Source organism: Desmodus rotundus, chromosome 6, assembly GCF_022682495.2.
Source record: "Desmodus rotundus isolate HL8 chromosome 6, HLdesRot8A.1, whole genome shotgun sequence".
Lineage (NCBI taxonomy): Eukaryota > Metazoa > Chordata > Mammalia > Chiroptera > Phyllostomidae > Desmodus > Desmodus rotundus.
In genome coordinates this window covers 79,411,887-79,425,897 of record NC_071392.1, presented here as the reverse complement: position 1 = coordinate 79,425,897, position 14,011 = coordinate 79,411,887, and the positions used below count along the sequence as shown (strand labels likewise).

The 14,011-nt window shown below is 47.0% G+C and overlaps 1 protein-coding gene across 3 annotated transcripts in view; it reads right to left on the bottom strand.

The window, feature by feature from the left end:
• LRGUK (leucine rich repeats and guanylate kinase domain containing) overlaps nucleotides 1-13,533 on the bottom strand; it is a 96,357-nt gene extending 82,824 nt beyond the window's left edge. For all 3 annotated transcript variants that reach the window (XM_045191145.2, XM_053926663.2, XM_053926662.1), the window contains exons 1-3: nucleotides 13,207-13,533; nucleotides 6,105-6,212; nucleotides 3,725-3,806 (exon numbers count right to left, since the gene is read on the bottom strand). In XM_045191145.2, coding sequence (XP_045047080.2) covers nucleotides 3,725-3,806; nucleotides 6,105-6,212; nucleotides 13,207-13,518 — 502 coding nt within the window. In that variant the 5' untranslated portion in view covers nucleotides 13,519-13,533. The remainder of the gene's footprint in view (nucleotides 1-3,724; nucleotides 3,807-6,104; nucleotides 6,213-13,206) is intronic.
• Nucleotides 13,534-14,011: the final 478 nt, after the last annotated feature.

Sequence of the window (14,011 nt, the reverse complement as noted above, 5' to 3'; positions counted from 1 at the left end):
TGCCACAGTTAGAGAACTTTCTTGGCTATAAATTAAATTTTGTTTTAGTTGGACTTAATCCTAAATCTCATCAATTCTTTGAAGCAATTTAAATCATTGCAATTATTTTACTTTGACTATGGAGTGTCTCAAGTGTATGCATGGGTTTTGCCTTTTTCCCAAGCAAATACCCTGAACCTCGAGTACTAAGTAAAGGACTATTGTGCTACTATTCTCATATTCTCTCCTAATGAAATTACGTGTAAAACGTTAAAAAGGAAGTACTGCGGTGCCCCTCTCTGCCAGTTTACAGCAGATGCGCTTCAGGATGGGGGGGGGGGCGATCTGAAAATGGCCCAGGAAGAATCATGTGATGAGGATTACCGCCCTGTCTCCGCGAGTGACATGTTTCTCCACCTGAAACAGGTAATAACGTCTCCCTCCCTTCTCATTCTAGGTCACAGAACCAGGGAGATCCCCACCAATTGTAAACCAAACCCTTCTTCAGCCTGTCTTTTTAAATGCAATTGTTCTAGGAGGGGCAATCCAGGAAAACAAGAACCCCGTGGTGGGAATTCACGGGCTGCCTGTGAGGGGAAACCTAAGGAGAAACCGTCATTGTGTTTCACGTTTTGCCTATTTGTCCATTCTGAGCTCAGCTCTGTGCCTGTCAGTAGCGGTCTCCACGCTATTCATTTCCAGCAGCCCCGCTAACCCCCTCGGAGCTGACCTTTCTGGGGGCAGGTGAGGGCTGTACCATAGAATTCTGTTTTAATGCAGCAGCGGCGGCAGCAGCAGCTACCACTTGGATGGAGATGGAGAGGCGACAGACACATTCCATACTGTGCAGATGGCCAATGCTTTTAGGTCACTGACAGAGAAATTCATGTTTCTGGGTTGCGGGGCTTCTAACTCTCAGGCCTCTGAATTCCCTACTTGGTGTAGTGGCCGCCTTGTCCACCAGATGGCAGGAGCACCTCGTGTCTACATCCATGGTTCTCAAAGTGTGGTCCTGGACCAGCTGCATCAACTTCACCTGGGAACTAACTAGAAATGCAAATTCTCCACTCCCACCTCACTACTGTGGCCTCCGAAACTCCAGGGGTGGGGCACGGCCACCTGTGTTTTAACAGCCCCACCCTCACACCCCAGGTGATTCTGATGCAAAATGAGATTGGTCTACATCAGCTCAGCAGTAACACTGTCTACACAAAGAGAAAAATCTACTGTGCTTGATAGGAGGAGATTCTCAAATACATGATGAGTTAACAAAACAGGCCCTAAAAGACTGAAGACTTCTCTGAAGAGGAAAGCTCCACTCGCAACTGTAAGCACCTTGCTCAAGTGGCAAGGGCGTGAAGGTATATCTCTCCCCTCCCTAGCACTAGCATTATCGAAGCCCCCACCGCTCTGGAATTCCTTACCCCATCAATAAAACCAACCTTGGAGGTGTGGGGTACGGGGAGAGCTCCTGCCAGTCACACTAAAAAGCCTTTCTGAAGCTTTAAAATAATCCTGGGGAGGGGGCAGGGAGCTATGGATGAAGGAGACAGGCGGTGGGCTGATAACTGTTGAACTTGACTTCGTGACCCCCGTCTCTCTGCTCGTTCCCAGGCTTGTAATTTTGCAGAATAAAATTTTATAAAACTAAGGGGTAAAAGTCTTTCAAAACAGTAAAATTTTGCCCTGACCGGTGTGGCTTGGTTGGTTGGAGCGTCATCCTGTAGCGGAAAGGTTGTGGGTTTGATTCTCGGTCCGGGCGCACACGGGAGGCAAAGGACCAGTGTCGCTCTCTCTCACACTGATGTTTCTCACTCTCCCTTCCCCTTCCCCTTCCTGTCTCTAAGCAGCAGTGAAAAAAACGTCCTCAGGTGAGGATAAAAAATAAAAACAAAGGTAAAATTTTAAGAAAAATTTTACTAGAATATTTTGTAGTCATTGGAATGAAAGTGGTTTTTAATCATTGCAGTCATATGAGGTAAAAAAGAAAAGAAGAAAAAACAAACTTAAAATGAGCCGGAGAAGACCATATCAGTACAATTTGTTATAAAAAAGACAAACTCAGGAAGAGAGTAGAAAGATTATCTATGAAGAAAGCAGGGTAGAAATAAGGATTGCTTCCTTTCTTAGAAGTCCAAAGAAAAGAAATTGTATACTTTAACTTCAAATAAGATCAGAAAATTAGAAACAAGGATAAAGCTTTCAAGAAAATGTAACTGATTTTATCAAATATGAACAAAGTGTCCCAACAAATACGTTACATGAAACTCCAAATGTCAAAGTTAAGAGTTTAAACAATCAGCTAAATATATAGAGACAGCAAACATAGAGGAAAAAGTTAATTGTGAATCCCTGGTGCTCAAAACGAGGACACAAGTACACGGCCAGGATTAAAACGTTGATGCGAATGTGGCGGTGCCCTCGGCAGCCCCCGTATCTGTCTCTTGCTTCAACGGTGTTTGGAGGGGACAGACCCAGGGACGCCCCCTCTTCCAGCCTCCAACCACCCTCTGACCTGTCTTCCAGTCGCCACCTTCGGAAACACCTCAGCCACCCTCGGCCCCCAAGACCAGCCGACACTGTGTCTGGACCTTAACTCCTCACTGCTGAGCAACCACGAGCTCCCAAATTCGTCAGAAGCACTCCACTCACGTGGAGGCTGCTGCCAACCGCCTGGCCGGCCTGCATCTGCGGGCTGCCCGCACCTACCTCTGTCTGCGCTTCTATTTCCACTGGGGCCGTGTGGCTCTGGAGGCCGCGGGCCACCTACTCCACGAGTTGGCAGGGAAGAAGCGCCAGGGTGCTGGGCATCTCTTAGAGACACAAAACCAGCATGGTGGCCGCATTCTCCTCCAGAATGCACTGTCCCAAGGTGAGTGCAGTGAAACTCAGGGCACCATGGAAGCCGCCGTGGTCTTGGAGAAGAACCTGGCCCTAGCCCTTCTGGCCCTGGACCTTCTGGCCCTCACCCTTCTGGACCTGCAGGCCCTGGGCTCTGCCCGCACAGGCCCTCAGCTCTGAGATTTCCTCGAGAACCATGTCCTGGATGAGCAGGTGAAGCAAATCAGGAAGATAGGAAATACCTGACTCACGTCCGCAGGCTGGCCGGCCCCAGGCTGGGTGAGTACCTCTTCCAAAGGTTCCCCCTCAAGCACAACTAGAAGCCTTTGCGGCCCTGAGGCCTCTGAGGGGCCCCTCTGCATTTCCCTGGTGTCTGGGTCCTGCCTGAGCCTCTCCCTGAAAGCTCCAGGCATCCTCTGAGCTGCCCTGAAGCCCTTTCCTGTGCGCTGAGCCACATGGAAACAGTAACGCTTGCTGCAGCAAAATAAAATACAACACACGTTGAAGCCAATGCAAAATAAATGAAAAATCCATTAAAGGAAAAGAATAAAAATGAATTCACCTACACTGAATAACCTCATAGAGGGAAAGAAAAGGGAATCACCAAATACTCAGGAAGTACGACAGCAGCAATGGCCCATCTCCTGAAAGGGAAAAGCGAGCATCCCACCCGGGATGCTCAACCACCGCGAGGCACTGCACGCTTGCTGACCCGACTCTTTCCGCTGCCATTGGCCATCCGAGCCTTTTTTTACGTGGAAAGCGTTGACTCGATTTGTAAAATGAGCCACAATAGCATTTGTATCAAGTTCTGTAGCATTCAACTATATTATTACACACTGTAAAGCTTAAAATGTTAAATGATTCCGTGATCCATCAATTGACTACAGTGACAATTACACACCTGCAATTTTATTTACTGAAAGATCCAACTTCTGCAGGTGAGCGTATCCGCAGAGGATGCTGATGTCGATTAAGTCCCGAGCCTGCGAGAGTAAAAGGGGAAAGACTTTACCGTTGCTGCAGCAGGTCAGCACGCAGCCTTCCCACAGCACCTAGAAGTAACACGAGACAGAAGAAGTCCAGAATGTCCTTCATGAAGTGGAGTAGAAGTGAGGGCACAAAGTCTGAAGCCTACTCCTGCTAGGACCTCAAAGCAGACTCTACGCCCCATTAAAAAAATGCATTCCTCCGAAGAAAATAATAGCTTGGAAAATTAGTGTTGTTAGCGAGAACAAATGCGACACGGAAAGGCAAATTAAAGCTGTGTCATGAAGCCCTTTAGAGTAGAGTTTCGTTTTTTTTTTTTTATTAAAAACGTGCAATAGCAATAAAGCCAAAGTCTTTATTTGGTTGAAGAAAAAGCAAAATCTCAGAATGTAAATGAAATGTTAAAAGGGAGTCCACACCCAATCAGGAGATCATTACCACCACCCACATTTTCACAGGGGTCATTTTCAAATCTCTCCCGCAATCATCTTATCTGATCAGACAACCTGAGAGATGCCCCTCCCTCCCCCCCCACCCCCCACCACAGATGACTCCCAGTTTAGGGACCAGGAATATGAGGGGCAGAGAGAGGTGTGTACAGAGCCTAGAATCACAGCGCAGGTTAGTGACAGAGAAGCAGATCTGAGTCTCTGGATTGTTTTCTAACATTCTTTCCATGGTGTTTTGCTGCCAGTGAGTTTCCCCAGGGGCCGGAGGGGCATTTGTTCCCTAGGAACAAAGACTCATATCACTCTTTATGTTGCGATGTCAAAGGCAGGAAAAGCCAACCACTGAAGTGTCATTATGGGCAAGTTCTCAAATGCAACAATAACAGCATCGAAGAAAGGCCACTAGAACCGTTACAAATAAATACTTACTGAAAACCTACTACGCACGAGGCATTGTGCTTGGCATGATGAGGAATTCAGCAATGAAATAGAGCCATATTGTGCCCTTGAGAACATTATGATTCCAGTAGGAGGGAAGCTACACACACAAGTAATAAAAGAAAGTGAAAAATAACATGTAACATAACTGAGATGTAAGGGGTGAAGGAACCGCTAAAGCAGGCAACCCTACGAACGTGTATTCATTAAGACTGGTTATGAAAGCAGAGTAATTCAACGTGTAATATCTCAAATGTAAGAAGGTCAGTGGCAAAGTCAGTTAAGCTTCAGTCCATGTAGCTGAAATAAGATTGAAAGGATTGCTTTTTTTTGGTAGATCAATTTAAGGCATAGCACTGCATACACAAGTAGAATATTGATTGAAAGCCGCTTGTGTGGGATGTATTGGCTGCCGGAGTTTCCTCCCATGCCAACGCCCAGCACGGTGCCATCCACGGGGTGCTCCCCGCGTGTTCTTGCCTGACTGGCTGAGTCACCCATGAAACGTTACAGAGTGAAAATAGTAAAAGATTAGAGCCTTAATATGCAGATCTCAAAGGAGAGGCCATGAAACCAGCGTGGGTGAAAAAAGCTTAACATTTTTTGGTTAGTTTACTAGTTCAAATGCAAGACAGAACAGCCTCACTATGAATTTTATACACTTGAGCCACATTAGTGTTACGGCAAAAATCTGTGTGCTTTCTCGGCCTATCTGCATTTACTCTGTAAGTCTCCAAGGAGTACTTAGTGCTTTGCAACAGAAGAAAGCAGAAAGAGTAATTTTGCTAGGGCGACAGAAACACAAAATGGGAAAGATGCTGAAGTAGTCTGAGGATTCTGCTTTTATGATAAAATTGGAGCCAAGATTCTGTGCTACACTACGACTAGTATTGAATTCCTGCAAATTGATGAATAACAATACATTTTTTCATCAATAATTGGCATCTTTAGGAAAGTGAGAGATAGCTCAGGGCTACTTATTTCTTGACTTACTTAGGGGGGGAAAAGTCAATACTAAAATCCTTTGTTCCCGCGGATTCAGATACAAAGTTTAGTCCTGGTACTGATCAGAGAGAAAATTCGTAAGGAGTTTTTGATTAGTTTTACAGAATCAAATTCAACCTTCTGGAAAGAAGGCATTGATTGCTATAAAATAGACTACTTAAGATGAAAGAAATAGACTGTGAAGGGAATGAAAACAAAGGAATTCGAGGTGCTGATTATTGGACTAGCTAGGGCTCTTTGATGTCTAACATTTACATAAATAACTCTTATCGCCAGTCTCCATCCAGTGCAAGACTCTGAGATCGGGGGCCCTCAAAAGCAATGCGCACCAGTAAAAGAGGGGCGTGGTCCGGCCAGTGTCAAGGTGTAGCCAGACGGTGGCGGCGATCTTGTCATACTCACCGATAACGTTAGATCGAGGTAGACCTGCTCGGTCCCAGAACCTGAGCGCCCCAACCGGGACAGCGCCTCAGCCACCATGTCCTCTCTCAGGATCCCGTCAAATTCCTCCTGCAAAAAACAACCAGGAGAGGCAGACAGAGAGGACTTCTGTTACAAAAGAAGCAAGTCATCTCGGCAGATCCAGTGCTTACTTAGCACATTGCGTATCCTGGAGCTGAGCCCTCCAACAGGAAGACACACAGATGACGTCCGACGGAATCAGTAACTATCAAATCAATGTTCGGGTGGTGACTGGCAGGTGTTCCAACCGGAATGAGCGGAGCGGGAGGCACATCCATAGCAGTGGTGACAAATGGAGTGTGCCTCCTTTCCAGCACTGTGCTAAGAGCCTGCAGCGGATCAGCTCACCAAGTCCTCCTGATCACCCCCCTGGGTGGGCACGCTTAGCTCCATCTTACGGGTGAAGAAGGCTCACAGAGGTTGACTTGCCCGAAACCACATAGCTAGTATGCGACAGAGCCAAAATACGACCCCAGGGCAATTATAACCACTGCACTTGACTGCTTGCCCATGCCGTGGGGGCTGGTTACGTCAAATCAAGACCATGGCTTCTCTAACTCGGGTATTCTTGCAGGAGAAAACGGGTCTTCAGTTAGCTCCCTATTGGCTAATCTTGCTGGATGCATACAGTTTACAAGAATTATTAAAAGGGTAATAATCATTTCCATAGAGGCTGGCCCTTGGTCTGCAGACATCTAGGGACCAGGGGTGGCCCACACGCCCTTTCCTCAGCAATCGCAGAAACAAGAGGTGGGTCAGCGCTAGGTTTGTGCTGCCTGCAACTCCATAACGACCAGCAATGGGGACACGCACATCAGCCCCAGGACACGAACACAGAAATCACCTCAGTCACGCCAGTCTAACTAAGCAAGACGAGCTGCAGACCGTGATGGCAAAATATCTCTTCCAGGTTTTCTGTATTAATTCAGGAGACAACTGTGCCGCTCGAGCTGCCGGGACTGAGGACGGAAGAACAATATACAGGCCTGTGCTGGTGGAAGGAGTTTCTCTTCCCCCACATTCACACTAGCCCAGGGACGCAGGGATTGCGCACCGGGAGACGGCACACAGGCTTCGGGGCTGAACCGCGGATCCGCCACTGTGGACACATGACTCTGGGTGGCTAAAATTCTTTCTGAGCCTCACCATCTTCATCTACAGGGTCCCGCACAAATAACACCCCTTCTTTATTCCAAAATCTTTCATTCCAAAATCCTAAGCATGGAATTCTGTAACATAACAATATCACACTCAAGCACACCTTATGACATTTCAGGGGAAATGTTCAAATTAAAACTGTAACTTATTACGCCCATATTATAACCCTAACAACCACACTCAAGCAGGCCTTCCTTCTGCCAGACCCTGTGTAAATAAGAAATATTATTACTTTCTCTTCATGTTTTGGGGAGAATGAAAAAAATTCTCCTGTGTAGGACTCTTAACACCATGGCTAGGATATGGCAAGTGTTCCCAGTAAATGAGAGTTGTTACTGCTAATTGAAATTCCACATCTTAAGGTGTTTCGTTCGTTTGTACCAATCAACCCATTCAAAGGATGGGGGAGAGAGCTTTACTTCTGTAAATAAAGTTCCAATTTCTCACAAAGGGCCTGGGAAGGGATACAGTTGGGGTGTCACCTCCCATCCCAAACTTTCCACTTACATACTTCTGAAGGCTGCCTGACCCAGCCCTTCCATTTCCTGGAGAAGAGGGGTCTTGCTCCCCTTCCTTACATTAGGCAGCTGTCTGCTTCGCAGGGTGGCCATTGATATAAAGACCGGCCACACTGTCCGTGTTCCCCCAGATCCCCAAGGTGAGACACCCCATTCAGCCCCCTCCCCCCTCCTTTGAGGTTCCTGCCATTTGTCAGAGCCACGCCTTTCCCTTTTGGTCCTGGGGCATTTCAGTCCCTGTATGCACTATCTCGACCTTGGGTGGCTTCAGAGTCCCCAGGGATGGCCATTCAACATCCCTACTGCTCGAGCACATGCACTTACACACGATTCTGTATTTTCACAACTGCACACACCTTAGAATTGACCTCCACCCTACTTCCGTCCCTCACTCCCACAGCCGGGCCCTGGACCAACCTGGCCGGCCTGCTAAACTGCCCCACCCTAGAACTCTCAAACCCCGCACTCCAGTCCTCTCTAATCCCACGAGTGCCTGTGCTACATCCTCTCCACTACCTACGGAACTTGTTCTTGGACCACAACAGAATCCCAGTCTGCTCATCCCTCCCTTTCTCAGAGCCCACCTGTCCCCTCCTGACTGTACTTCTCTCCGTGCTGAACAGCATCCCTCGGGCAATTTCAGCGTCTCTACTCTCAAGTCTCTGATTCCTTGGCCCCTGATTGCAACTGCCACAGGCATGCACAGACCTGAATCAAGTCCACCAGCAAGCACTGTGCAGGAACTGAGTCATGCTCCCCACGTGCCAGACAAGCACACAAGCAATTTCAGGATGAGTTTGATAAATAATACAATTGAGCTAAGCAGGGTGCTTTGACTAGAAATAGGGCATTCTTTTTGCCAGTTCCACAGAGGTGCAGGAGCGTAGCAAAAGCTTCTTTGGGGAGAGAGCAATTGAGGTGAGATCCAAAGTTGTAAGTTATTCGGAAAAGGGGAAGAAAGGGCAGAAAAGAGGACTGAGAGGGATAATGCAGGCAATGGGGGAAACATATACAGAATCTCAAAGGCGAAGGTGAGCATGGCCCATGGGGAAATGTTACAAAGTTCCAACTAGCTGACGCATAGAGGGGAGGGTGGGTTTCAGTGCCTAGAACGTACAGGGTGAATGAATGACTGCACCCAATCTCCCCCTTAGCTGCCGAGTGGCCCCACAACCATGCATTCCGCTGCCACTGCAAAGTCAACTGGTAGCTGGGCCTCGGTGCTCTGTGTCCCGTTATTCACCAGCGGCCTTTCAGCTCCTCACCTTGCCCGGTCAGCTCTCCATTGCTCTCCTCAGAGACGCGCCTCCCCTCCTCTGTCCTCACTCTCAGCAGATGCTCATCTCTTCTACTTCAGAGTCAAAGCAGAAACGATCAGACACTAAGCCCCTCAGCGCTCTGCCTCTGCCCTGACGCTTCTCGCTTGGGCCTCAGAGAGAGCCAGTGCCTCCTCCGCACTCAGGGCCCTCCTTCCTCCGTTTCTGCTGTCCTCGCTCACGGACGGCCAGTTTTGCCCTGCGATTTCAATGAGTCAGTCTCCCCTGTCACTCTCCAGCTAAACAAGGTGTGAGTCCCTTCTGCCCTCAAAGGGTTCCCTTCAGTCCTACATGCTCCATCATCTGCAGCTTTCGTCTCCCTTAACACCCAAACTCCTCCAGAGCTGCGTTTTTTATCCTTGAGTTCCCCTTTCTCACCTCCAATTCTCTCTTCAACTCACTACACTTAGGCTTCTGCCTTCGCCACATCAGAAAAATCACATGGGCCTAGGTCCCCAGTGACCCTCAGGTAGGCAAAGCATGTTTTAGGCCTATTCCCATTTCACATGCTGGCAGCAAAGCCATTCCCACGTTCTCAAGGCTCTTCCTTGCCTTGGCTTCCCTATCGTACACCTCTTCCTTCTTGTTCTTCTCTCACCAGTCCTTTCCGGCTTCCTGGCCTAGGTCCTCCTCGTCTGCCGGCTACTTCAGGCCTGTGCCCCGGGGTCTAGTGCTGGCCTGCTCTCCTCGTCTCTTCCTGGCTGACGGCACCACTGCCAATGCTGATGATTCCCAGGTCATCTAACTCTGAGAACCTCCCCCTGATCTCAGTCATAACACCTCAAAACACAGCCCTCCCTGTGCCTGTTTCTCATTGCGGTTAGCAGCTATAAAGTGCCCCCAAGACCATGCCGTGGACCTAGCAGTCAGCCCAGAATGCTACTGTTCAGTTAGTAACTGTCCCATCTCAGATGTTTCACTTGTGTTCATCTTTAGCTGTCTTTCCGTTTCCACTTCCACTGCCTAATCCAGACTCTGCCTCTGTCCCACGGCTATTGCTCGAGTATCCCCACTGGCCTCCCGGCTTCTGATCTAACCCCACCTGGCCACCAGAGACCCAAGCCCAGGGTCCGCACAACAGTGCCCAGCCCTCCACAGCCTGGCCCCTCTCGGCGCCTTTTCTGCCTTCAGTGCCCACACGCTACCCTCCCTCCCAGACAAGGGCCAACTTTCCTTACAGCCTCCACGGTCATTGCACCCGGCTGTCAGCTATACATGCATGTGTGTGATACTTCACATAAGGAGTAGCTACGATTCACTCACGTTCTTACCTCACCTGGGAAGAGGCCACCATGTGAGTCCTCAATCATGTTCTCACCATCTTCTATCTACCATCACCGTTGCTATTATGTAGTATTGGACATCTACTCTATACCAGATACTCTATTAAGAACTTCAACACAGTTTCTTATTATATTTGATGTTTATACCTATCTCATCAGTAGGCATTGTTTCCCATATTAGTTACTGGCAAAGAGTGGTTTTCATGCTCAGACACATACAATGGGCCCAGATGCTTCTCTGCCCTGGAGAGTCAGAGAGCTTCCTACATAGCAATCATTCGAGGAACGTTTGTTCACTGCAGGCTGAATTAATGAAATCAGCTTGAAATCAGACTGATGAGCTGGAGTTAGCAGATGAAAACATGGAAGTTATTATTTATATGAGTAACAGTATATTAGTAAACAGTATAGCCCTGGCTGGTGTAGTTCAGTGGATTGAGTGTGGGCTGTGAACCAAAGGGTCGCTAGTTCGATTCCCAGTCAGGGCACATGCCTGGGTTGCGGGCCAGGTCCCCAGTAGGGGGCGCATGAGAGGCAACCAGACATTGATGATTCTTTCCCTTTCCCTCTCTCTAAAAATAAATAAATAAAATCTTTAAAAAATCAGTATAAATAATATACTAAGTATTTTACATATAGAATCTCATTTAATTTTCACAACTATCCTACGAGATAGGTATTATGATGATTCACATATTGCAGAGGAGACATAGAGAGGTAAAGTAACATGCTCAAAATCTCACCGCTAATGAAGCTTTACATGAACTGAAGACAGGATTTTGGACAGCTGGTCTACAATGTCTCCCTTAAGTTCCTAAGGTCTTCAGAGGTTTGATGCTAATTGCATTACAGGAACTCAGTAATCATCATGACTACCGTGGCGTAATAAATCTTAACTGGGCAAACACATGGAAAATGAACCACTGCACACAAAAGTTCAAATGTTTCCTTTTAAACTTTACAGTTTATTCAGTATGTTAAAACTTATGAGATACTATAAAAAGCTGCGTTAGAATGTGAAAACACAAAATAAATATTAATATTTAGCATGTACGTGGGAGAACTAATGAACTTTTCCCACATACATCCTATAAGCCAAAAAAGGAAAAACTAGTTCAAACCACCCCCCTCTATGGTTTGTTTGTTAATGGCATACTGAAGACAGATTAACAATGATACTAATGAACCCCAGACCGTAAGAGCATGAGTTAATTAGAATAATAAAGTGAACTGGTGATTCCTTTGTGAATTCCTCTGGGGTGGAAGCTCGTGGAAACCATACAAACATCTCGAAACTGTAAAAACACTGCTACAGTTTTGCAACAGTTACTGTTAAGGGTTGAAAAATAAATCACAAGATGAAAAAATAAGGAATCATTTCCTAGAATCCACTTTAAGCAAAACTAATGTGTAACTAGCCCATGCAAAAGGAGGTAGAAGGAGAGGAAAGACAAAATGGAGGTGGAAAAAAAATGGGCCAAATGTGGAAAGTGAACGAAAGGACATTGCAAAAGGAGGGAACCAAATGGGGTAAAGTGTAAGTGATTAATGGTAGAATCTGGGTAACAGAAGATAATGCAAGTTACTGAGAGGAGAATAAGGAGACATAAGCCTAATAAGGAAAAGAGCTTGTGAAAGAGAATGGGCCTTACAAAGAAAAACATGCTTGGCTTGAAGGAGGAAGGGAGGCTGGGGAAAGGTGCAAAGTTGCAAAGAAAAACGCCAGAAGACTATCACAGAATGGGGACATTGGAAACATTCTATTTCTCTGCATCCTATCTACTTCTGAAAAGAATTTCAGGCAATTTATATTCCAAGGAAGAGAAAAGGGGAGAGAAAAACCTATCTAAAGAAAAACTATTGAAATATAGAAAAATATTGTTTTGAGTCTCCTGGCAGCAGGACAAAGAGGAAAAAACCTCACCGTTTATTGAAAAGAAGCAAATTAATTTGTTTTTGAAAGAAAACAAATGATGTTTTCGAAGGCAAGAGAAGGAAGTGATGTGACGAGAAGCAGAAACGGGTGGAAGACAGGTAACGGGCTAAGGAGGAGAAAGGATGATAATAAGTGTAAGGAAGAAGTGGATTTGGGTTGTGGTTAGAAGAGGTATTGCATTAACGTGGAAGGCAAAGCCACCAACCGGGGCAACGTAGATGGGAATGTCGGGAACATTCTCTTCACCCTAAAAACTCCCACAGTGAGCTCTGTGTGTGTGTGTGTGTGTGTGTGTTCCTTGATAATGTATCATATACCCTTGGCAGAAGTAATATATTAAACTTTTAAGTCAAGTGTTTGAGGAAGCTCTTCTCAAATTATTTGAAAAAAGTAAAATGTTTCCTTGGAGCAAAGAGGATGGACTAGAAGTGGGGGAGAGCACTGGAGTGCTTCAAAATCATGGGGAAAAGGTGCAGGAGATGTCAGTGACGAGCTGTACCTATTCACAGTATTGTCAAGGTATAATTTTGACAAAGTTGAAGCCACAAGTGCCATACAGATAGACTGATTTTTTCCATAATTTGCTGCATAATTGGACTCTGAAGAAACCAAATGTGCCAATCAAAAATAAAGGAGACACCTGGAAATATTTCAACAAGGGGTGAGGAAACGGGGTAACAGAAATGGGAAGAAAAGAGAGGGCGAAAGCCCAAGGAATGGGCTAAGCCACGGGCTAATGAGAGTGCATCGGGATGCTGCCACTGAAGTAGCAGGGCCCCACGGCCGGAGAAAAGAGTCAGGGGGTAAAAGGTCGGGGTGGGGGAAGCATACCTCCAAATTCAGCATCTCCGACTCTGAGGACTCCTCGGATTCCACTTCGTCCTCTCCCTCGAGCTCGTCTTCCTTGTCCTGGTATCCCTCTAGGTCTGCCTCTGACTCCTGACACCGGTGAATGAGCTCCTGGAGCAGGTAGGAGGAGGAGTCTCTGTAAGTAATTTTCGGTCTCTGCCCCATGGGAAATGAAGACCAGGTCTGCCTTTCCGAGCGCGACAGTATCGACTGGGCTCCACTTCGTGAGCCGCTCGAGGTTCTCTGGAGAGGGCTAAACTTCGGCCACTGGGGATCGCTCCCGAAGGTCGCCATCTTGTTTACTCGTGTCGTCTAGGAGACTGACTACCAGGGGCGGAGGATCCGCAAAGGATTCTGGGGGTTGTAGTCTTCGCTTCTCCACGAATCTTCACTTTCAGTCTACGTCACCATTGGCACACAACTTTCGCTTTGTTTTTGTCCACCTCTTTTTTTGTTTTTGATTTTGATTTTTCCCCCCCTCTCTCTTTGGTCCATTCAGTCTCTGGCTTTGTTTCTTTTGCGTATGTTTCTCGTTTCCCCATTTTCCCCCTTTTCTTTGTTCACAGCTGTGTTCTTTGGACCTCGAAGCCCCTTGTTGGAGGTTTCTTCATCCCACTGGAAGATCACCAGGGGCCCCCATCCTGTTTCACTCACCAAGGATCTTTTCGCACAGTTGTACTTTGGAAGGGTTAGGTGCCTATGCGGAGCGCGGCGTTAGGAGAGGAGGGTGTGCATAAATGAGCCAAAAAGCATGGCTCCTGACCCTATGGTTTAATCTCAGAAAATA